The sequence below is a fragment of the Clinocottus analis genome, unplaced genomic scaffold (genome assembly GCF_023055335.1).
Source record: "Clinocottus analis isolate CAN_PGR_092001 unplaced genomic scaffold, fCliAna1.0.p SCAF_10, whole genome shotgun sequence".
Taxonomy (NCBI): domain Eukaryota; kingdom Metazoa; phylum Chordata; class Actinopteri; order Perciformes; family Cottidae; genus Clinocottus; species Clinocottus analis.
Window position 1 is genome coordinate 15,892,805 of NW_027175821.1, and position 22,365 is coordinate 15,915,169.

Consider the following 22,365-nt stretch of genomic DNA (forward strand, 5'->3'; position numbering starts at 1 on the left):
TAAAAAATTATCTGTATGATACTTACAACTCAAAGCTTTTATTAACTCACAAATATTATAATTAGATTCCAAAAAACATTACTGTCTGTTATATTCAGGGTAGAATATGCCAAAGTGATTTTTTAAAATCTTTAATAGGCTTATTACAGGGGGGATCTGATAATGGGCTTCACTTATCTTATTCCTTTGATAATTGATAATATTTGGTAACTAATACAGGATTGTAGAAGTGGCTTAATGACTTGCATTATATTGTGGTCTGCAGCTGTAGCAATAACCTGATCATATCACAGAGGAAATGAAAAGAAAGAAAAGAAAGCGCAGTCATACCTCCAGCCATATTGAGCACTCTGTCCAAGGCCGGATGGACCTCCTTATCCAACTGATCGTGTATCCTTCCACCCAATAAAGGACCTATATCTGCAGAGAACGCAGCATCAGATGGACAGTCGCGCGGTCCCGTTCTTCGTCATACTTTCTGCTTTTGCAGGTGTTTAACTTTCAGGAAAGAGCTGCCTGGATGAACACACAAGGGATCCGCTACAACAGCCACGGCTGCAGCTCTCTAGACCTAGTTATGTCACAAATCTGTTGTGAAAACAAGTCAAGGCAAGCAGACACAGTAAATTCAGATAATAAGCATGATTTATGACCAGGAGCAAGAAGCCAGTGGATGGTTTCTGTCCACTTACTTCACTATCAGAGGCACAGAGGAGGTCTACTTACTATCTAGGTCATAGATGACTTTGTTCTTGGCTGTGGCGTATTGGGATATTAGGTAATCAATTTGCTGCAAACAGGAAACACAACAGAGCAGAGTAGAGAGAAGCGAACAGAAGCAGATGAAGATCTGTGTATTAGTCTTGGCAACGTAAAAAAAAAAAAGAAAAAGACAAAATATGAAATTGGCATTCACAAACAGCAGATGATGTTTCACAAACAGTTTGTTCTCAGAGCAGTAAAGTGAAAAATAAACCTGAGCCCCCAAAATTGAACATAATGAGAGTTGTTGCAGAACAATCTCTTTCCCCACATTGTAAAGGTTACATGGATGAGGCATGGCTGCTCACAGCAGCAGGCTGAAACAACTCTGACAAATCAAGAGTGTTTCTTCTCTCACTGAATTTTAGCTTCCCATTCAACCATAACTGAACTCGTTTTTACATGAGCTAAAACAGAGCCGAGTGGGGAACGATTGAACGGCTCTCTTTCTCACCATGGGCGTGTCATTCGCGAAGGTGTGCAGGTCCCTCATGTTGCTGTTGACCAGCCTCCGGATGTTCTTCACCTGAGAGCTCAGGTTCTGGTTGGCAGAGTACGCACACAGCACTCCGATCCTAAAAGCAACACAAGCATAAAAAACAAACAACCATCGTGACCTTTGCGTCTCCATATGTGCCACGGAGTGACCCTGCTGCTCCCACATCAGTCACCCCGTAGCCCAAAGGGGCGTGATAACATGCCAGCAACAGTAGGGGGCAGTGTGCACCACGTTTACTTTTTTTTAATTTTTTTTTTTTTTACATTTTCTCTCCCAACTTCCTCTGAGTGAGTGCACCTGTAGAATGAGCTTAATGTTCTTGTAATCACAGTTATGTGTATACATTTACTGTTGGGCAAGCATATTTATATTAGAGTGGGATACAGCGCAATAAAAGCAGGAAAAAATTAAATCACACACACTATTTGTTTGTAAATAGTATTACTATATTATTAGTATTTTCAGCAGACGGTCTTATTTTCTGCCTTTTTAAGATAACAGATGAGTTTCCGGACGACGCTCTTCTCTCAGTATTGCAAATCAACTCTTAGCTTATGTGTATCTACATTAAGCTCTGATCTGTATAATCTGAGTTGTAAACACGTTCAAATTAAATGCAAAACACCCAGAATTGCATAAAGCAGAGCATAAAAAGCGAGGCTCTCGCACACTTCAAACAGACCTGAGTAGCTCGGTACGAGGCTTAATTAGCTTGAGCAACATCAAGGGAAGCACGGCCCATGGTATTAAACCGTTTCCATGACTCACACTCATCCCGGCTGAATTTTCTGCTGAGCATCTCGCAGCTCGCTCTGTGTGTCTGAGTTTGCTTTCACTGCTGCGTGGATGTGCGCTGGTGAGCATGGCTGGGGTTCACCGGGTGATTAACTCCAGAACAGATGGTCAAAGAAAGTTCTGTTCGATGGATTTGTGGGGCGTCAAAACTCCGGCGGCACAGTTGTATAACACGGCGAATCTCATTTATAGGGAACGCTTAAGTAGAATAAGCAGCTTTATGAAGGATGTAAGATGGCTCCCATAAAGGACTGACAAAAGGACTGACTCAGAGGCTACTGGGAAGGTTTATATCAATGGAGATGAACCCGGTTGTTGTGACTCACTGTATAGTATAAAAAGGCAGAGGTCTCTGCATGCGGGCCTGTTCATTTGTGTCTCTGTGTGGGGTTTTTGCACAACAGTTTGTGTTCATGTGCAAGCCGGCAGTGTATACAACGTGAGGTGATGCACCACTCATAGTCTGAAAGTATGAAGAAGATGGTATGTGTGCGTGTGTGCGTGTGTGTGTGTGTGTGCGTTTGCTGCTGTAGAAGTCTCCCTCTGTGAATATGTTCCTGTGAATCCAACCTGCATTACGCTGCAGACCTTGTGTCACATTAGGGATTGTACAGTGTCTCCATTCACTGAAAGCACAACATATTCGACACCTGATGAGGTGGAACCAAAAGAGCCAGAGGACCTCATGCAGGGATGCTGTTATTCTTTTCATAACCTTATCTTACTTTTTTCTCCTTGGAAGTTTCCCTAAATCACTCACGGACAGACTCGATTTGAGTAAAGTAGGGCTAATGATTCTGTCTGATTATTGTTTTAATAGAGAATTCAATTAATTATAGGGAAGCATCTTAAGTAGTGAAATCCCAACGTCTAAGTCAACGGGTATCTTTTACTTTCATCAATCACAGCGAATCAATGTCAGAGGTTGTTGCTAACCTCGCTCACTAAAGTGATTTGCCATTGAGGACATTTTTTTAGCACAGTATGGCGTTCACACACTCCAACATGTGATATTTGCAGAGGAGCGCTGGATTGGGATGTTATGTAGTCCAAAAGAGAGCCATGTCAGGGATAAAGTACAGAGAGCGTGTCATCAAAGTGAAATGAACCCTAACAGGATAACAAGGACCTTGAAAGTCACGGGAAGGCTTCATTTAGCACCAGTGATGTGCTCGCTGTATATTATTCCACTTAATACACTTGTTCTTAAAGAAATCGCTGATTTAACCAAACATATTTATTTAAATTGATATAAAAATGATTTTATTGCTTCTGTAAGATAAAAAAAACACTCGTTTTTGTCTTATAAAAGTAGGTTGCAAACAAGTGAGACTACTAAACGTCACCGCTAACACACGTTACAGCTTCGTGGTGAAAACAACGTGCTGTAGTTTCTTTACAGCCCAACGTTAGCTTTGTACTGTCACGCTAACTTCCGGTTGGCCGACAGAAAAATACGTCATCGCTGAGGCACTCTATGCTGGCCGATCAGAGCCTAACACAAAAACAGTCCCTGTTGATAATTGCTTGACACGTATCAGAAGTTCTTTGTGGTTTCTGTGGTCAACAGATTATTTAAGACGAGCACAAATTACAAAATATGTCGTAGCGGCATGTACTGCCCCTCGAGAGGGGAAACAACTCTTTTCATCTGCGTGGCATTGAGCTGCTCCGGCGTCTGGAGGAATCGTAACAACGTTTGCCATAAATAGTGACGCTGTCATCGTGTAAATGGAGACTTAATGAGAAAACTAGGCCAAACAACTAGGCCGGGACACGGTGAAGGGGAGCCATCCGGAACCAGGGGGCCGATTCAAAATGACCACTTCCACAAACAAAAGGCTTTTGTCCAACACTTGTCTCTGCCCTCTCACACAAGAACACACTTCTCTCTCTCCATCTCTTTTCCTCTCTCTCTCTCTCTCTCTCTCTCTCTCTCTCTCTCTCTCTCTCTCTCTCTCTCTCTCTCTCTCTCTCTCTTCATTGCCAAAACGTCTACTCGTTCCTCCCCGGCCTTTTCTCATTTGTCTTCCCGCTTTGGCTCGTCTGTTTTCATCTTCGCCTCTTTCACAACACCTCTATTTCTCAGTCTCAGACTTTATTTCGCTCTCTCACTGTTCTATCTGTCTATGCTTTATTTATTTGTTCTCTTCTCCTGTCTCCTCTCTTGCCCTCAGCCCTCCCATCTCTCTCTCTTTTCTCTCCATCTTGCTCTCTTTGCATCCACCTCCCTCTCTCTTTTTCTTTTGTCTCTCGCTCGCTCCCTCGCTCTCCCCACCAGTGTCCAGCAAGGTCACAGGAATCTGCAGACAAACAAAGGCTCTTTTGAGAAAAACGCCAAGCTCTCTTTCGCTCTGTCTCTCCGAAGAGACGGTTCACTTTTTCAGCAGAATCATGTTTAGTTACTTTGTGTGAGGTTGTAGTTGTGCTGTTCGAGATGTGGTGAAATTAAATCCGGAGATAAAGCCGAAAGAAGAGGAATAAAAATACATATTTGTGTAGGAACACAAAATGATCAAACAAACAACAAACCCGGGGTGACAAGCAAAGGCGCCAAAGTTGAGTAAATAGATGAGCGCAGCAGCTGCTGAGTGAATTTATGTGAGAGAAAACACTTTTTGACTGATGCTCGCGTCAGATTAAAAGCAACAGGAAACATGTCAGCCTCTGCAGATAAAGACGGACTCCCCGCCTGCAGCGGCACCTTTGATTCACCCTCATAATGATGTCTTCTATGTCACATTTGACATGAAGATATTCCATTAGGAGTAGCTGCCGATAAGCAAGTAGAACGCTTGAATACTTGAATGCACAAATGTGTTTGAAGTGCTTGACCAATGCTTGTTTTTTTAAGTCGTTTAATGACTATGTGGAGACGAGCGCTGCAGCATCATCACGTTTCTCTGTCTTCAGCAACTCCTCAGCCGAACCCGCCAGCTCAAAACTGTGTCCGGCTGCTGCTCGTTGTTTCTGTGCCTCTTCTGCACCGCGGGGGACAATTCAGACACAGCGTGAGGAAGAGTTACCTCTAGCAACTTTGTAAAAGGGCTGTAATTCCTGTTTGAGCGAAAGCCAAATGACACACGAAACTCTCCCCGCGGGGCGGAAACCCCACAACAGCAGATGAAGAAGAGCATCAAAGTAGTGCATGCAGTGCCCCGGTATCTAGGCCACTACTGGGGGCTGAGTGCTGAGTGTTACATGGTCTGGTGGCTCCATAGCTTTTACAAACTCGCAACAATGGGCCGCATTCAGCGCCATTTGTAGTTTGCGAGGCTCGGACAGTCGCCCTTCAGCTCCTCCCTGCTTTCACACTGCTGGAACCGTACCTCTCTTATCCTGTCACTCAATTACACAATTACAATGAGGTCATTTTAACGATTCGAAAACAAATGGTACCGCAAACTAAATAGTGCTGTGCAGGAAGTAGTTTTTATTGCGATAATCAACACCAAGGAATTGTCCATGGCCTTATTCAAAACATCCGATTCATATCTTTGCACATGGGAATTTGGAGGTATTTTCAGCCTGACATCGGTGACCTGTAGTCAAGAGCTCACGAGAGATAGACGACAATATGGCAGCTTGTTTTTCTTATGTATTTGGGACTAAAGATCAGCTGATTACGGGAGCGTATGCATGCAGAGTGCATATTATAATGTAAAGAGGTCACAGAATCATTTTAACCCCAATGTTTTATTAAATTTGTGCAGTCTTTCATTGCACTCTGACACTTTTGGTTCCATATTTCCTCTTTTTATTCAACAGTATACACTCCTAAATGTCTATATTCAGTTAAATTGCACTTAGCCACCATTTATTTAATCTGAGCCTCTGGTTAACTTGTTTATATTCCATTTAACTAGCCATCGTTATATCCCTTTCATGCATTGTTACGTTGGTCTTCTCAGAGCTTCACAGCCAAAACCAGGATTCCCAGTACAGCATCGAGTCCTATAAAGAATGTATTTAACCAGACACTGAGAAGTTCTGACTCCAGGGCCTTTTGCTCCGGGCGTAACAACCCAGTAAATACAGTGCTTTTTTTCTTCTTCTCTGTTTTCTTTCTCCCCCCCCTCATAAAGACGCTGTGTAAGTTGCTGTCTGTTCCGTCTAAAAGCTGCAGTGGTTTGATGGGAGACAACAGACCATTAATTCCACTGCAAACAGTCCAGGAATGATATGAATACTAAACTGTGAGCCAAACAGCCTCTGGGACTCAGGGTTGTGCAAACAGAACACAGAAGGTCACAGAAACACAGCAGTATTTCAGAAACTCTACCGAGGCCAAAAAAGAAAGAAACGGTATCGGTCGACTAAGTCTGAGCACCTGAGCGAGGCGGTAAAGAAACGTCTAAATAATAGAAGAGGACAGGTTCAGGATTCAGAGACGGTCGTTCTAAAGCGATCTCCGTCAAACGTGCGTAACAGTAATCTGTTCATGAGCAAATCACTGCGTTCTGCTACTATGTTTTCTTTTTCATAATAAAAACCGAAGGTGACACATTTGTTCTGCTCAGGAAATCATCATCTGGGATGAATAAAGGTTCTGAAACATGATTAACCTTTTCCAAGCAAATCGCAATGGTGTGATTTCCAAAAATAAATGTCAGCGCTCCAAAACAAAGCAACGCGTGTCTCGACGAAAGGCTGTTTAGAGAAATTCAAAGAGCAGGTCATTTACTCTCTTAACAGTAACTTCATTACAACTTCCTGCTGTCTATTAGGCCTCGACCGTCTGTTTTCCAGGAAACCGAGAGTTCTGCAACTCGCAGAAGTTGTTGAATGTTTTCTAGCGTGTTCTCTTCCCCATTAAGGCTCAGCATGGACCCGACTCTGCCCACAGGCCAGAATCATTAGACTCAACAACGAAACAATGTCTCCGATGTAGATAAAAGGATGGAACAATTTGTTACTCGTGAATCATTTCAAGTTCAACAATCTACCTGTTTATGTGTGGGAAATGTTGCATGCGCCATTTTTACACATGCAACATTGTTTCCACGTCTGCTGCCTGGTCTGAGTGGTTCCTCAGCGGGTCTGACTCTGCAGCATCTCTGGAACCATTATGATCTCAGGAGGTTTGGATACAAGCAGCTGCACAACAAATAATATGCTTATCACACAGTCGATGTGGAGTCTGCACAGTCCCTTGAGGGAATCACAGACATGTAAATACACAAGTATGTGGTGATGCTGATCAATGCATCTGGGCAGATGAGAACAATGGTATTTGATGTCTTGTCTTTAAACTTGCATTCTTCCTACTGACCAGCAGGCGGACGACTCTTCTGGTTGCAAAAAAAAGTCAGATTGCATAGAAGTCTATGAGAAAATGACTACTTCTCTCTTGGTTTATTCGCTCAGCAAACATTGTAAACATGAGTTTATGTCTCAATCTCTAGTTTCAAGTCTTCTTCAATACAGCGTGATGTTCATTTAGTAAATGATGGTCCAGTTTAGACTCAAACAGACCATAATGTAGAGGATGCTTACTGTGTTGACAGGTCGCTGACTGTTGGCGTCTCTATGCCACAAATATGGCAACTTCAGTTCATTGGTTGGGGAAAAAAAAACATGCTGACGGCCATGTTGTTGGTCTGCTTTCATTTGAACTTCAGGTGTATCAAATATAAATGAGTCTCGACTTTGCCCTCATGTGTTTCGGATGAAGAAATGTGTAAAAAACGTTGACCACTTGGCCAGTGAGCCATGTTTAAAAATAATCGGGTGACTTTGTGTTTAATCCGTTAGTTCCTGTATTAAATGCTGCTTTCTTTCTGGGTTACACCCCCACCCAGCTGACCGTCGCTGAGACGGTTACACCTTTTAGCTGTAACTGACATTACTGAGCCTCACAGCTTTTCCCTCTCATACCTCCTCTTTCTCTCCTGTGCAACAATGTGCCACATCATCACTATTTATTGGAGACGCAAATGTCTCCAATAAATGTAAAAAGAAAAGCCTGACCAAGCTGTGAGCATCCATTAGTTTCACTATGTAGAAATCCTGTCAGACTGTATTGATTTGTGGCGCGAACGCTGCAAGAACCCACGGACCATAAAAGACCCCGGGATGAGGGGAAAAAATGTAATTAGTGAAAAACTAAAATGGATTTCAGCTATAAACCAGCACAAAAAAAAGAAGAAGAGAAGAATCAGAGTGATTAGTGTGATGGAGGTCTCTCCAGGAGAAGGAAATACAGACAACGACCGATTTCGCTAATTAGCTCGACGACAGTTTGTGTGATACCGCCGTTGTGTGGCGTCTTCGTGCTGGGCAGCGGTCACTTGTGTCCCTGGACATGATGAATTGTGGACAGGCACAGACAAGTGAGTGGAGAAAGGTTCATTAAAAGAAAAAAAAAAGAAAAAAAGAGTTTGAAACCCAGGACTAAAAGCTCAACACAGAGAAATTCTCCCAATCGGTTTTTACGTTTTTCCAAATCGTTTACGCGGCATCTCAGCATCTTCAAAATGTTTCATTTTGTTGCCTTCAAGCTCTCCGAATCGCGGCTCCGGCTTCCCCGGAGAATGAATGCTGCGCGTTCGTGACGACGCCCGAGTCGCTTGGCATTTATTCAGCAAGCGACGTCGCCGTAGTCATCGTGGCTTCAGTCATGACAGACTGAAGTTCATCTCACTATTAATGAATTCCCTAAAAATAGGCCGGCATGTGATGACTCCCGGCGGAAGGCAGCTAACTGAGCGGTGTGTGGGTTGCAAGAGGCAGTGTGAGTGTGTATTTGTGTGTGTTTATAGTGCGATTTGTTTTTTGTGTCTCAAAGTGGGAGAGATTGTGTATTTGTATGTATTTGTGTCAACAGTCAGAAAGTGTTTCACTACAAGTACGAGTTAGTTTTGTGGTTGCAATAAAAAACACTGAGTATCAAATTTCTGTTCTTAAAAGTTGTCACTTTTGAACTTGAACGTTGATGACTTACTTTACATGTTACACTCTTCCCGTGTACGTGAAGGAGTGTGTGCACAGACAGGTGGCAGTGGCTTTGTTGTACGTCAGTGTGTGTCTGCAGGCTCTGGCTGCTTCAGTGTAATAACAAGTGGACCGGTGATGAAAAGAAGTTTCCTCTCAATAATTGGGTCACTTTATTAATAATTCAGAGGAAATATGTGGCAATATCTCTTGTCACATCAATATAAAGGGAGATACTGTGAGCTTCTTTTTTTCTTCACCTTTGATAGAAATCGCTCTGGGCTGCAAAGGTGGTGTTTAAAAACATTCAGAATATTCCACACAGCCCCTTTAGAGAGATTTACTTCTCTTTTCTCTTCTATTATGTTGAAAGTGTCGCACACTGAGTTTGTTTCCGGAGTCGATTGTGAAACAGCTCTTTCCAAACGCTGGCTGTTTGTGTTGCAGTGTGTTGGTCACTCAGCCGGGCAGTGATCACTAGATGGTCCCTTTTACGTTCAGTAACATCATGTTCATAACATCCATAATGGGAATATAGCGAAGACGTCATGACGTCCACAAGTTGACAATATTCAACCTTTGTTTTACTGTAATGTATTTAATACTTGACTTCTTCCTTTACAGGGCTCGTCTAAAGGCAATACCGTAGTCCATGAATATGAGATATGAGTCGACAGATTATGACAAGTCCTCCTTGTCATAATTGGAGGTTGGTTTATCCGCTAACGCTGGCTGTGTTCTTGCTTCCTCATCACACATGTTGTCTGTGTTGGAGAATAACAACTTGTGAAGGCTCGCTGCTATGTCGCCATGCGCCTGTATAAACAAAGCTTTACGGTAGCGCAGGGTTCTGCGGTGCGGTGTGGGAGCGTCACCTAAACGGCCCGTGTTTGAAGGGCGGCACATGGCAGGGTTGTTCAGCTGTGGAAAGGTCACCAAGGCGGTGAGGGGTCTCTCCTCCGTTTCCCCAGATGCCACAATGCCTTGATGCCACAATGCCTTGATGCCACATGGTAAACACGTTTCTACTTCCTGTGGCGACGAGACGTGGTTACGTGTTTCCCATGTCTCCTTTTTTCGGCATCCGTTGTGGTGCCCACTGCCGCAGCCTAAACTCACGACACACATTTGAATGAATGCCAGTTTTGCTGCAACGCCTGATTTGGTGTGAATGCAGCCTCGGAGCCTCGACCGGCTGATTAAGATTAAAGTGCAGGGTGCTGAACGCTCAGTTCACTGCCACACACATTATCATTAATTAGAACCCATATGATTAGCATGAATTACTGCGCCCATAATGTCCTTCTGTGTTTAATAGTTTTGGACACCCAGCGACTGAAATAAGCTGCTGAAATGCATGCTGGGTAACCACATGAGGCAGGGGGTCTTCCACTTGGCCGGAACAGAGGGAAGGATCTTCAATTTGTCGTTTTGAATGAATCCATGCATGTAGATTTAGAGCTGATTAGGGACGACTAGCCACCGTTGTTGATTTAATAATGCACTGCGTGGTCTTTTGATAGCTGGCAGGACGGATGCAACATGCCGTTTTACTGCACAGTGCATGAATTTATGCATGAGATTAGACATTCAACGCTGGTAACATACACACACGTGGGCTAGCGGGACAGATGTTGTTCATCTAAGCCACCACGATCACGTTCACTTGAGGATCGATGAAGAGCAAATATTGAGATTTGATCTCGCAGAACGTAAATGGATCCTCTGCCAAGGCTGTGAGACAGTCTGTCCAGAGGAAGTCCTCTCAGTCTCATACTTGGACCAGTCAGTATAAACGAGCTGCGCGGCCAGACACTGGTCAAAGCTCCAGACATTTATTTTAAATTGAAAAATAGTCGAGCCAAAGTTTCCCTGCCGAGCGGCATGCTGGGTACAGCTCGCTCTCTGTTGCTCGCCACATTGCATTCAAGAACAGAGGAAGCAAGAGAGATGGGAAATCTATGGGACATATTTATAGTAATGTACTGCAGAGGACCCAGCGAGGCGCATTGTAGAGTGTTTAGTTTGCATGAGCGGCGAGAGAGACCAAGCAATCGTCCCGTTCTGAGCAGGCGCGCTTTGACCGGGCACTGCACTAATGTATGACGGGGAGGAAATGATGCACGAGACATGAAGAATATTGCCATTTGATGAAGCGCACCGCAGCCATAAAACACATTAGGTCCTGACTTTAAATATTTCTCTCCATATAGTGTGAACATCAGACGTCTCAGCTGCGGCTGTGACTTCATGTCGCGACTATACATGAAATATTTGAAGCGATGCATAGTGCACTTCATACACTGATTTTGCAAAACGGTTGACATTTTTCTGTGCCTTATTTCACATCTTAGATATTTTTTTAGGATTAGGATTTATAGCAATGTTTTTTTTTTACCTTAAGTTTATGTGTAACAGGATCTAGCAAAATAAACTTTTTATTGTACGGAGTAACTGTGCATATGACAATAAACATATCTTGAATCTTTGATCTTAAATGTAAAACTAATGGAAACAACACAGAAGGTTGGAATAAGAGTCTTTTCAGGCTTCAAGCTACTTTACACGAGTCAAAATGTACTCGGATGCAGATCCTCATTAATATCCATCAAAGAGAATACAAAGATATAATACATGCAATGTTTTATGTAAATGACTCACTAAGGTTCTGTAATTCTGGCTCCATCAGACCAAACATAACCGTGACAAGGCTGCCGACGTTCATTTATTATTGCTGCATCATCACTAATACGAACAACTAACAATTCCAGTTCGTCGCACGTCTAAATGTCTGTTCGCAGAGTGGGATGTAATGTGTGACGCTGACATGTTTCATGGCCGTGTAAAGCAACACTTGTGTTTCTTCATCAGCCTCTTCGTCATGTGCCAAGATTAATAGCTCTGAAAGGAATCCGACTAATGTAATTAGATGCCGCAGCAATTGGAGGATTTGCAATTGTGCTGGCGCGTTAATCAGTTCGTTGATTCAGATTTCAAGATTCGTTCACCTGATTTCACCTGCTGGAGCAAGAGCGACGGCCTTTATCTGGCCCAGAGTCAATAATTAGTGTTTTTGTAAATGTGCTAATTGAATCCACAGACTCAGGTTTATTCTGACAAGGCTAATTCTTCAAGCCTGGAGCACAAATTAACTCTGTTCCCGAACTTCCCACCGTCCTCTGTTTTATTGTAGACTTCCTCACGCATCCTGACAACAAGACCGTCTGCTTCAGCCAGAGCATCCGAACAAGAGCGTGTGCATCCTCAGCATGACTGGCATCCGTGTGAATCAAATCCTTACAGCGCTACTCTAACCCAGTGAACATTACTCATTCATGTTTACAACCACAGCTCTTTGGCTGCTCCTCTGGGATTTGACCCAGCCACTTTCAGAGCACAGGGTGACGCAAGAGTTGGTTTTTCATCTCGTCTCCTGCTCTGATTCTGTCACATAAAACCCATGGAAAAATATTATGATAATAAAGCTAAGCAACTCATTCTACCCAAACGCGTTGAGGGAGAAATAAGCGGTCCAACCGAAGAGTGTGATACTGATAGCAGCCCTATATTTTTGTCTTTGCAAATGAATGCACATCATAACCCTGCACTGAACAGCTGAGATGAATAAAACAACAACTAAAAGTAGAAATCTGCCTTAATGCAAAACTACAAACCCACTTTTCTAACATTTTTTATTATCAACATAATGCTGTATTGGTCTGCTTCTTCACTTGCTAGTTAAGAAATCCCTGTAATCATGTGATTCATCTCTTACATTCTGCGCTTTAGGCTCACTTGTGTAAGGCTGGAAGATGTGGAGACAATCAAATACCCCATTTTTTTCCCCATATCGTAAAACAAGTAACTCGTGGATTACAGACACAAGTGGTTTACTGCCTGTTTGGCTGTATGTCCTAAACTACGAACAAAGCATGTCTTGGTCCAATAAAAATAGTTTAGTTTTCTGGCGTCTTTGCTCTCCTCCTTCGTCCTGAAGCATATTATTGTCCTCACCCTGAGCTGGGTGTCTTCTTGGACCCATCTCCATCTCATTTCAACACTTCTTAGAAAACACCACTTCTCTCTGCCTCTCTGTTGGCATTCTAGTGGCGTTAAAAGAGAGCTGCCCGGGCTCGGTGCTCATCACTCTCCCGCCTGTAATTGCTTCATTAGAGCCTCTGCAGCGTCTCGGCCTGGTAGCTGGGGGAGATTTAATAAGAGCTCTGAGGATGCTCTCAGACTCTTGCGTCTGGGCTTCTAGGATATTGCCCTGGAATGTCTAATAGCCGGGCTTTCTTCCAGCCAAGACAAAAAGTCAAAGAACATCAAACTAGTACACTCCTGGATCCCTTCGGTCCGAATACAAGAGGCAAACGCAGCTCTCCCAAGCCCTTTGTGCTGTGGCTGCATCCCCCAGCGGCTATGCTTCTTCTGCCGCTGAGCTTAAACAGAGTGGAGAGAGGCTCCAGTTTCCTGTGGTGCATTTTCTGAAAGTTGACATGCAGGGACAGCCGGATGATGTAATAGGCAGAAGTACACAAAGTAAACCTAAAGCTTTACTCGAAAACATGTTCGACCCTTCCTTCATAATATGGCATGGTCCAGGTAGAAACATTTCCAATTCAGGAAATCAATCTTAATTTTCCAACATCAATAATCGTACTTCCTGCTTTTCCTCTTCACACCCTTTCCTCATTTCCCAAGATGTTGGTTCTGCTGTATTGAGGGAATGTAGCCGTAGCGTCTGTAGGATAAATGGTAGTAAAAAGGAAAAGAAAAGCATCTGAATTCTTCTGATCTTCCTGCTGTTTCCATTCATAAATTGTGAATAAAATGTATATTATCTCAGTTTCTGTAAACGAGAACCACACTGGGCTGAAAATAGCAGGAGGTACTGTGTATTGAATTGCTGGATTACAACAACTAATCACAGTTACTACAGTTTGAAACATCGGCGATGTAGGAATTACTTTCCCGTTCTCGATTCACTGCATTTCCCACCGGATGAGATCATCGGCCAAATGCTCAAAATGTGCATGTTAAATGTAGAAATGACAGCCGGAGCAGAGATATAATAAACCCTGAAGGCAGACGCGGTCGGTATTACACGAGAGAGCTCAGCAGAATAGTCAGGTGTAGAGGTGGAGACCACTTAAATCACAGGATACGTACTCATAAAGAATAACTGTGGCTTTTGAGTCATTTGTTTTTCAATGATTTATTAGCACTTAAGCCGCGCGTTGACATGAATAAAAGACTTCCCCTCACAGTTAATGAAAGCTCTGTGTGAATCCCCTGCAGATTATAATGACCAGTGCTTGGACCGAATACAAGTAGGAAGGGTGCTGCCACATAGTATCTACGGTAAGAAATGACTATATATAGCAAACGGCATGGGGGATGGGGAAAGCGGATGGCCGTGTGTGCGTTTGGATGTGAAACAGACTCACAAGATGACCAGAGGTGTGTGCGTGTTCAGTGTGTTCTTGCCCAAACGTGTGCGCATGAGCGCAACACTGTAAGAGGTGTAGCTCTGTTTGCACCGGAAAATACACGCCTGCGTGCAAGCGGATACCCCTACGTGGGTCTTGTGTGTGTGAGTGTGTGAGTGTGTGTCATACTCACGTGATGACCAGTGAGGTGGAGAAGAGCAGTGTTCCCAGCAGGCCGCGGCGGCAATCTGCGTTCTTCCTCTGGCGCTGGTGCATCTCGCCGCCGCAGTTGTCACAGCAGCGGCACATGCAGAAGAAGAGGCCGATCATCGGCACCAGAACGGCGAACAGCAGGCCGACTGCCGCACACACTAGGAAGCCGATCTCGTAGTAGATGGCCTGTGGTTCCCGGGAATGAAAGGGGGTTGGGGGATGAGATGAAGAATGAGGGACAATTTATTTAGGAAACAACATCAGAGGTTGGGAAGAGGAAGAACAAAAAAGGGAGATGAAACAACAAGAAGGGCAAATGGGTTGGGTTTTGTAGAGCGAAAACAGAATTGGATCAGGAGAGGTGAGCAGATGAGTTGGGGAGTGAGGGAGAGAAGAAAGGATAGATTAATAACTGCATAAAGGAGGGGAAAGGGAGGACACACACACAAGGAGGCAGGGGATAAAATGAGCTACAAATCTAAAAATATCTAGTCGGATCCCACCGCTGGAAATTCTCTCTCTACTCTTTGTCCAAAAGGGATTTGTGGTTAAACAATAAGCACACATTGCGTAACACTACTCGCTGCTGGAGAATCCTTTCTTTGTCATCCTTGAATACTACACGCCGGTTCAATGCACGACTCCTCAACGACATTGTTACACAACGTAAGTGCCAAGACTCTTTTCTCACAATCGTTGGGTGCGACAACGCTTTCCTCAAATACAGTGCCACTGCAAGCGGGTTGAGACTTCCAGTAGCTTAAGCTTAAAGTTGCTTTTTTTTTACATACATATACAATAAACCGCAGTATGCACTGAGAGGATAGCAACACGTGAAGGATGATGGGAAAATACTCAAAGTACTCAGAGCCATCCATGTAGCCCTGTGGTGCAGTTTTCACCCTCTAATGATGGGAAAGGCAGCATTTCTGATGAAAAACCTGCTTCAATAGGAATAAACTACAAGACAGTTAGCGTTAGCGCTGCTGCACTGACAAACTTTACACTCGAATTAAGTCTTAAAATTCAGATTTTTCTTGAAACAAAGTAGCAAATCTGCTCATTGACTGAGATATTTACACCTGTTTCAGTGCAGTTCATCTCTTTGTCATACTTGTATTGCATTGTGCAGAACATAAGATGGATGACTCAACCAGTTCCAGTTTTATAGCAGTTATCTTGAGAAATTATGTCTTGGCAGATTGCTGTCACTTTTAGTGATACAACCTTGCAACTCCAGCTTTTACGCCTTAAACTGAAAAGTTCCATTGGCCTATAATGAAGTGAGAGTTTATTTGATACCCCCAGATAAAATAATGCAGTCTGATATATATATATATATATATATATATATATATATATATATATATATATATATATATATATATCAGTCATAGATTCTATACCTTCATGGTGGTGAGAACAATCAATCGATCTCATTCATGTCAATGAGACGAGACCAACGATTGTAAATGTTCATTCTAACCTACAGCCTCCAAAATGACAACAAGTTGAGTCAGCACATGACACATTGTGGGCTCTATGTCAGCCAGCGCAGAGCGGTGCTCTATGCATCCCGTCTGTGTGCGCCCATGGGCACATTGGTCTAAAAATACGGTGTGGTCCGTCTGGCTCATTGTTAGGAAAAGAAGCGATTACGCTACCGACTAAAAAAGACTGGTCTAAAGTAAATCGTCTGCTATTTAAAGGGCTCATTAAATAGCTTAATATATTGCTATGTAGCAAGATGTGCCGACATAGGCGAGTTCACAGTTCTGCAACACTTGAATACTGATGTGATAGATGCAGGCTCTTAAAGTTTATGGCTGATGACACTCTGATTTGTTTAATTCATGATACGCCCTAAAACACACCCATGATTATTCAAGAGAGCAAATACAACCTCTTGCCCCTTGCTCTGGCCTCGGATTGTGTGTCATTTAACTAGCAATAGTGGATTAAGAGATGCCCCACTTTACTTGTGCCTCGCGCTTTAGACCATGCACTCCAGAAAAAAAAGATTACGTCCCAATTCATAGCGTGTCAAATGCGGTATGCCAAAAATACAAAGATGCTCAACTGCATCCAGTTAGCAAGAGAGCATGCTTCTCTGGCCTCTTTTGACCCACAATCCCCGGCGCTGGGAGCAAGAGGGTTAAAGTTCAAGGTGAAATGTTATGACGATGTAGCATGTCCCAATTCAATGCTTGCGCTCCGTAAGGGCAGCGGTGGTACGAACTAAAAGTAAGACAAAGTATGCGGTTTGGAACTTGACAGAGAATCTATCACACAATTGAGTTTTAGCTGATGAACTGACAACTAGGTGGAAAATAAAAACCAAACTTGACTGACTATGGGGGCAGTTGTGAGACAGTTAGCAGAAAGTGAATGTGGCGAGGAGCAGTGAGATTAAAACAGGAGAGAGCATGGTGAATGCTGTCATATAGACATGTAGACATGCAGACATGAATGTGTGTTCTATGAATACTCCATATGTTCACAGTTTTGTTCTGTATGAATTAGGATTGTGCTTTGCTTCTCAATAGTCAGCTTTGAAATCTGCGCATCCCTCATCACAAAGCCTCAATAATCCTCAACTTTGATTGAATATTAGAAATATTCAAGGTGACTCGGGCATATAGTCTTTCAAATTTGCCCTGATATATTGAGAGGGTGGAAATTGCTGCTGTTGGCAGGTTCTTAGTCGAGCTTCCATCTACTCTTGTCATGTACCACAGAGCGCCCTCTTAATCTGCCCCTATCTAAACCACACTCAGCACAGGCTTTGGAAATTGGCAAAATTGAATAGGGGATTGGCAATTCCCACACCGCATGTACCTTGTCACAATGATGTTCAATAGCTTCTCGTTATGAAAGGATCAAAGCAGCGCCGCCATCACCGCTCCTGAATGGACGAACTGCTCTCCCAGCTGATTCACACTAATCTTAATCGCCTTCATAAGTCAATGAACCCGCCTTCGCTAGAGACCTGCGGCTTTTTTCTCTCGCTTTTTTAACATGCAGGGTGAAAAGAAACGGCTTCTGAACTTGTCAGAGAGGAACATTCTTCCTCGGTTCGTCCGTAAATCTCGGTCGGTGGTGGGCATAATCCAACTTCCAAAGCGTGTTGGGCTGAGCGAGGTTCCCGAATGTGTGTTCTATGAACATAGTTTATGAGAGGGAGGAAGAAAAAGACCCCAAATCAGACCCGTTCTGACCTTGAAGTTACAACAAGGAGCCTTCATTTTGTGTAGATTTTGGTGGTCCCTGTGGACCAAAGTGAAAGTGTTTCCAAGCATCAGAGTCCCTTTAGGAAACCTCTTATTTTCCTGGTTCTGGGTCTCCCGAGCCTCTAATCCATCCTGGGTCTGCAGCAGCATGGAGTCGGTGTTGGCTCCCAGCGGGGGCTCCTGCTCGGTCCTCCTGCAGGAGCTTCACTGCAGTGAAGCCGGATCTGGGTCTGAGCTGGTGAAGCTGCACGATTTCATCTGATTTTGCACTGAGTCCGACCCAATGGCGACGATGGCAAGCAGTAAGACTAAGTACATGGAAATAGCCCCTCCCTGGTTGTCTGGTTTACTTATGTGGGTCATGTCGAGGCATCGGTGTTCATTTGAGGCGGTTTCATAACCAGTTAAAAGTTCCTCGCAGTAACTCTGATGAATAAAAGCGGGGATGATTTGAGAACAGAGGAAATGGAGAGAAAAAGAAGAATCCAAAGAAAGAAAGAAGAGAGACACGGGGCATGTGTGAGTGTGTGTGGTCTGTCATCTAACGGCACCCATGTCAACCCAGTTGTTGGGGACGTTTTGAAAACAACGATTGCATTGTCATTCTGCTTCTGGGCTCTGCTTGTTATTGGGTGAATCTTCACAAAAAAAGGTCAACATTTTTTTTTTCCCACCACCACTCTTCAAGGGCCTGCAGCTCCAACTATTTTTGTACTAAAGCTTTGTGTTGGCAAATACCCAAAAGAAGACGGTGACCTTCCAATAAGACCAAACTGGATGATGAGGTGGTGTCATGTCTGAGCGCTGAGTTCTGGGACTTTTGTTTTATCGGATTTTTAAGTGACAGTCCTTAAGATTTCCGACCTGGTTTGATTTCTGTTTGAATGAAAGCAGGTATACATCTATATTCTCCAGGATATATTTTATTAGTTAGAGTGGAAAACAAACATCAGCATGCCTTTGATCCCAACTTTAAATCCACTGCATTAAAACCAAGATTACAGCAGGACATTTTACTGATTATCTTTCTACAACCAGGGAAATCATCCACTGTTCTCTTGGTTTTGACACAGGATTGCTCTGCTTTCCCTTTGTTTGCAGGTGACACACAGGAGATAGTCAAGGTCAAAGTGAAGTCCACAAACCAATGGGCACTTTTGCTTTGATTTGACATGATGTTCAGTGGCTTATTTTACAAAACTATCAAGGTGGCAGCTCTTGTATGTATGACATTGAATAACATTTAACTTTTGGGCTACGTATATAATGGGAGTTCATCCTTTTTCTGCCCTCACAAAGGATAAAGGTTTGGTGCCAGTTTTGACTTGGAATTACTGTCTTTTAAAAATCTGTCATGAATCTAATTGATCTCAAATTCATCGGCTACAGAGTCAGCGCTGTAGCTACTATCTTATGAGTCTATACGAGTGATTGATCCGTCCTGCAAAGAACATTCAGAAATAGCTAAACATTGGCTGTTTTGAGTGTATCGTCATTGTGAACCACACATTTCATCAGGGACCAAAAAACTCATTATCTCCTCCTTACTATTTATAATAAGGTGCGATGGGATGTTCATGGTTTTGCTTTGGTTATTTCTTTGCAGTGATGTGTTTGAAACTCTTTGCAGAACGCATGCTTTCCCAAGGCTTCATGAAGCTGTGGCAACACTGCACGCTGCGTGTCAGAGGTCCAGGTCGCTCAGCACACAAAAAGATCAAGTGTTTGAGTTACAGACTTATATATTCTGGAGCACTTAAACTCTCCCTTTACGATCCAGTCAGCATGTTGCTCCTCCGTGAAGCTAAAAAGATCTAAATCAAGACTTGAGTTTGATATGTAGAAACTACAGTTTTGGCAAAGCTGGTGTGTGCGAGGTGGATGGGATGGCAGGGTGGGAGTCTTAGGGCTGCACAACTAATCACAAATATTCAAATGATAAAGATGTTAAACATTAACACACACAAAAAAGTAGCACTATGGCAACTGAAGTGTAGCAAAGTCATTTTAGCTGGAGTTGTGCAACCCTGGTGACTCGGGATAGTGGAGCATGATTCAACAGGGGATGGGGTGCACTGTCCAGGGTGCAGACTTTACCTGAAGGGTCAGCACTATGTTCTCTGGCTGAGGGAGGCCAGATGAGATCAGAGCAGATCAGATGAAGAGGGCATGCAGAAGACAAAGGCCACGCAGCGTCAAAGAAAGAGCAAAGCCACAAAACAAAAAAAAAACGTGGATGAAATAGAACAAAAAAAGAGAAATCAAAGGATTCTGGCATGCATATCCACACAGTTGCATATTGTTACACTGCACACAGACAGATATTTCTGCCATAAGTCAGAGGGAGGTACAGAGAAAGTACTTTTGATCGTAGGGACTGAGAAGAAACAAAAGTTTTTGGTTTTTTTAAGTTGTCGAAAACTAAAGTGATAAATTCAGAGGTTGTGCCAGAAGCAATTACTATTTCTCTTGGGGTGCCAGTGAAAAAGATGACCTTGTAAAAGCTACACCTGAGAAGTGGTGTACGGACTCTCAGAGGTGCATTTATTCTGTAATACATATCATCAATTGCTGCTTCCAATCAGAAAAAAAACATATTGCAATGACATAAAATAAAAAACTTAAAGCAAAACAATCATCAACACACACACACACACACACACACACACACACACACACACACACACACACACACACACACACACACACACACACAGACACACACACACACACACACACAGACCTTACCTTTTGGTATTCCGTCTGAATGGCTCCAAACTTGTCCTTCGCCAGTTTGACAATCAGATCTGCATCGACACAGAAAACCAACCACATGAAACGACTTGTTGTTCTCAAGATGCAACCATAACTCACTGTACGCTTTTAGTATCTTTTACACATGTACTCACACAGTGTGTAACAAGTTGAGCCAGTAGGGCATTACTCAAATAAGTCTTGTGTATTATTGGCTTGAAAAGGAAAAAGACTTTGGTCAATGACAGAAACGTCGAGAGGAAGTTTTCTGACGTTATTTGTGCTGTGCACAAAACTTATGACTTTTTTTTACAATCTTATTTATTTTCAGCTTTGATATTACTTGTGAAGTTTGCCAGTTTGTAACGGGTGAATTTCTTACGTCCAACTATCAAATGAATCGCCAACTATTTGGATAGTTGATTAATTGATCGGTAACTTTTTAAAGATTTTTCTTTTTTTTAAATGTGCATATTTTTCATGGTTTCTCTACCTCTATGAACATCTTTGAGTTGTGGACCAAAACAGACATTTAAATACGTCATATTCGGCTTTAGGAAACCCTGACATCAACATTTTCCCATTTGAAGTCGATCGAATGAACCAACGGTTGTCGAGGAGATCTTAAGGACGGAAAGTCGTAAGTCGCTTTAAGATAAAAGCGTCAGCTGAATGAAATGTAATGGACTGTAATCACAGACGGACGGACACAGTCTCCTTCCATCATAGTGCTATGGGTCTGAGATGGGAACTTTCCTCATTCAACTGCGGGAAAGTGCCGAATATAGTTAATGTGATAAATTACTGCTGTAAGCTGAAGCTGCAAGTTGTCATCTTTGACAAGATGGTGTCAGGAAATTCAGAGCCAAACTCTGACAGTGCGGCGCCCCTTCAGCCCCGTCTCTTCCCTCTGGGTTTAGACCGGGCCAAGTCTGACAGCGCTCCTGCTTTATTTATTCATGGCCTGACATCATGTTAGGATCTTGTTGGTGTGGTTAACATTCTGGTTGTAATATATGGTATTCTGGATGTGAAAGTCATTTTTCAGATGGTCATGAATGTGTGATAGCTCAAATGTTAACTAGCTAAACATAGCAGACGTACAACTTTGGGAGCCTCAAAGAGCAAATCAAGTAAAGATAGCAGTAACGTCATATGTTTAGCTTTGTACAATTAGTAAAATAAAAGTAAAAGTTTGAAAGAAAAATGTCTTTGTATTTTGAGTTTAATGATACAATGAAAGGTTGTTTTCCTGATTATAATGATAGAAAACTCCAAATATTATGAAACTTTGTGGCTGTGAATGACATTCTTCAGTGTCAGAGCTGTGGTCATTGCAAGTAGTAAACACATGTAATGGATAATGCAAATTAATAACCTCAATCCAAACTTCCAGATGTGAAAAACACTTTATGAACTATTGACGTATCTGTTCCCATGAGAACCTCTAACCCTGTATGTGCAGACGCAGTTGGCACTTGTGGATTAGTAGATGACAAAATAGCCTCACTGGGACTTTTGTAGCTGTGGATGTGGAAAATACTGCGACAGAGGAAAGACACCCGGCCTGCCCACCTGTTGAGAAGTTAAAATATATTTTTGATCCATTATGAAACTGTGGTGGGAACAATTATACTGTGGCGGGCTGCCATCTAGTTATCTTTTTTTTTTTTAGACTGAAATTATAATAAAAAACAAATCAATGAAATCAGCTAATTCCTCGTCGTTTCATTCATGAAGCAACGTT

At 42.9% G+C, this 22,365-nt stretch overlaps 1 protein-coding gene across 12 annotated transcripts in view; it reads right to left on the bottom strand.

Annotated features, from left to right (window-relative positions):
* The window catches only part of prom1a (prominin 1a), a 65,891-nt gene that overhangs the window by 20,328 nt on the left and 23,198 nt on the right, over window positions 1-22,365 (bottom strand). For 11 of the 12 annotated variants that reach the window (XM_068592837.1, XM_068592810.1, XM_068592794.1 and 8 more), the window contains exons 2-6: window positions 20,613-20,671; window positions 14,615-14,820; window positions 1,217-1,337; window positions 727-790; window positions 331-420 (exon numbers count right to left, since the gene is read on the bottom strand). In XM_068592837.1, the coding sequence (XP_068448938.1) occupies window positions 331-420; window positions 727-790; window positions 1,217-1,337; window positions 14,615-14,820; window positions 20,613-20,671 (540 nt within the window). Of the gene's footprint in view, window positions 1-330; window positions 421-726; window positions 791-1,216; window positions 1,338-14,614; window positions 14,821-19,961; window positions 19,989-20,612; window positions 20,672-22,365 lie in introns of all 12 variants that reach the window. The other variant, XM_068592871.1, reaches the window with a different exon arrangement.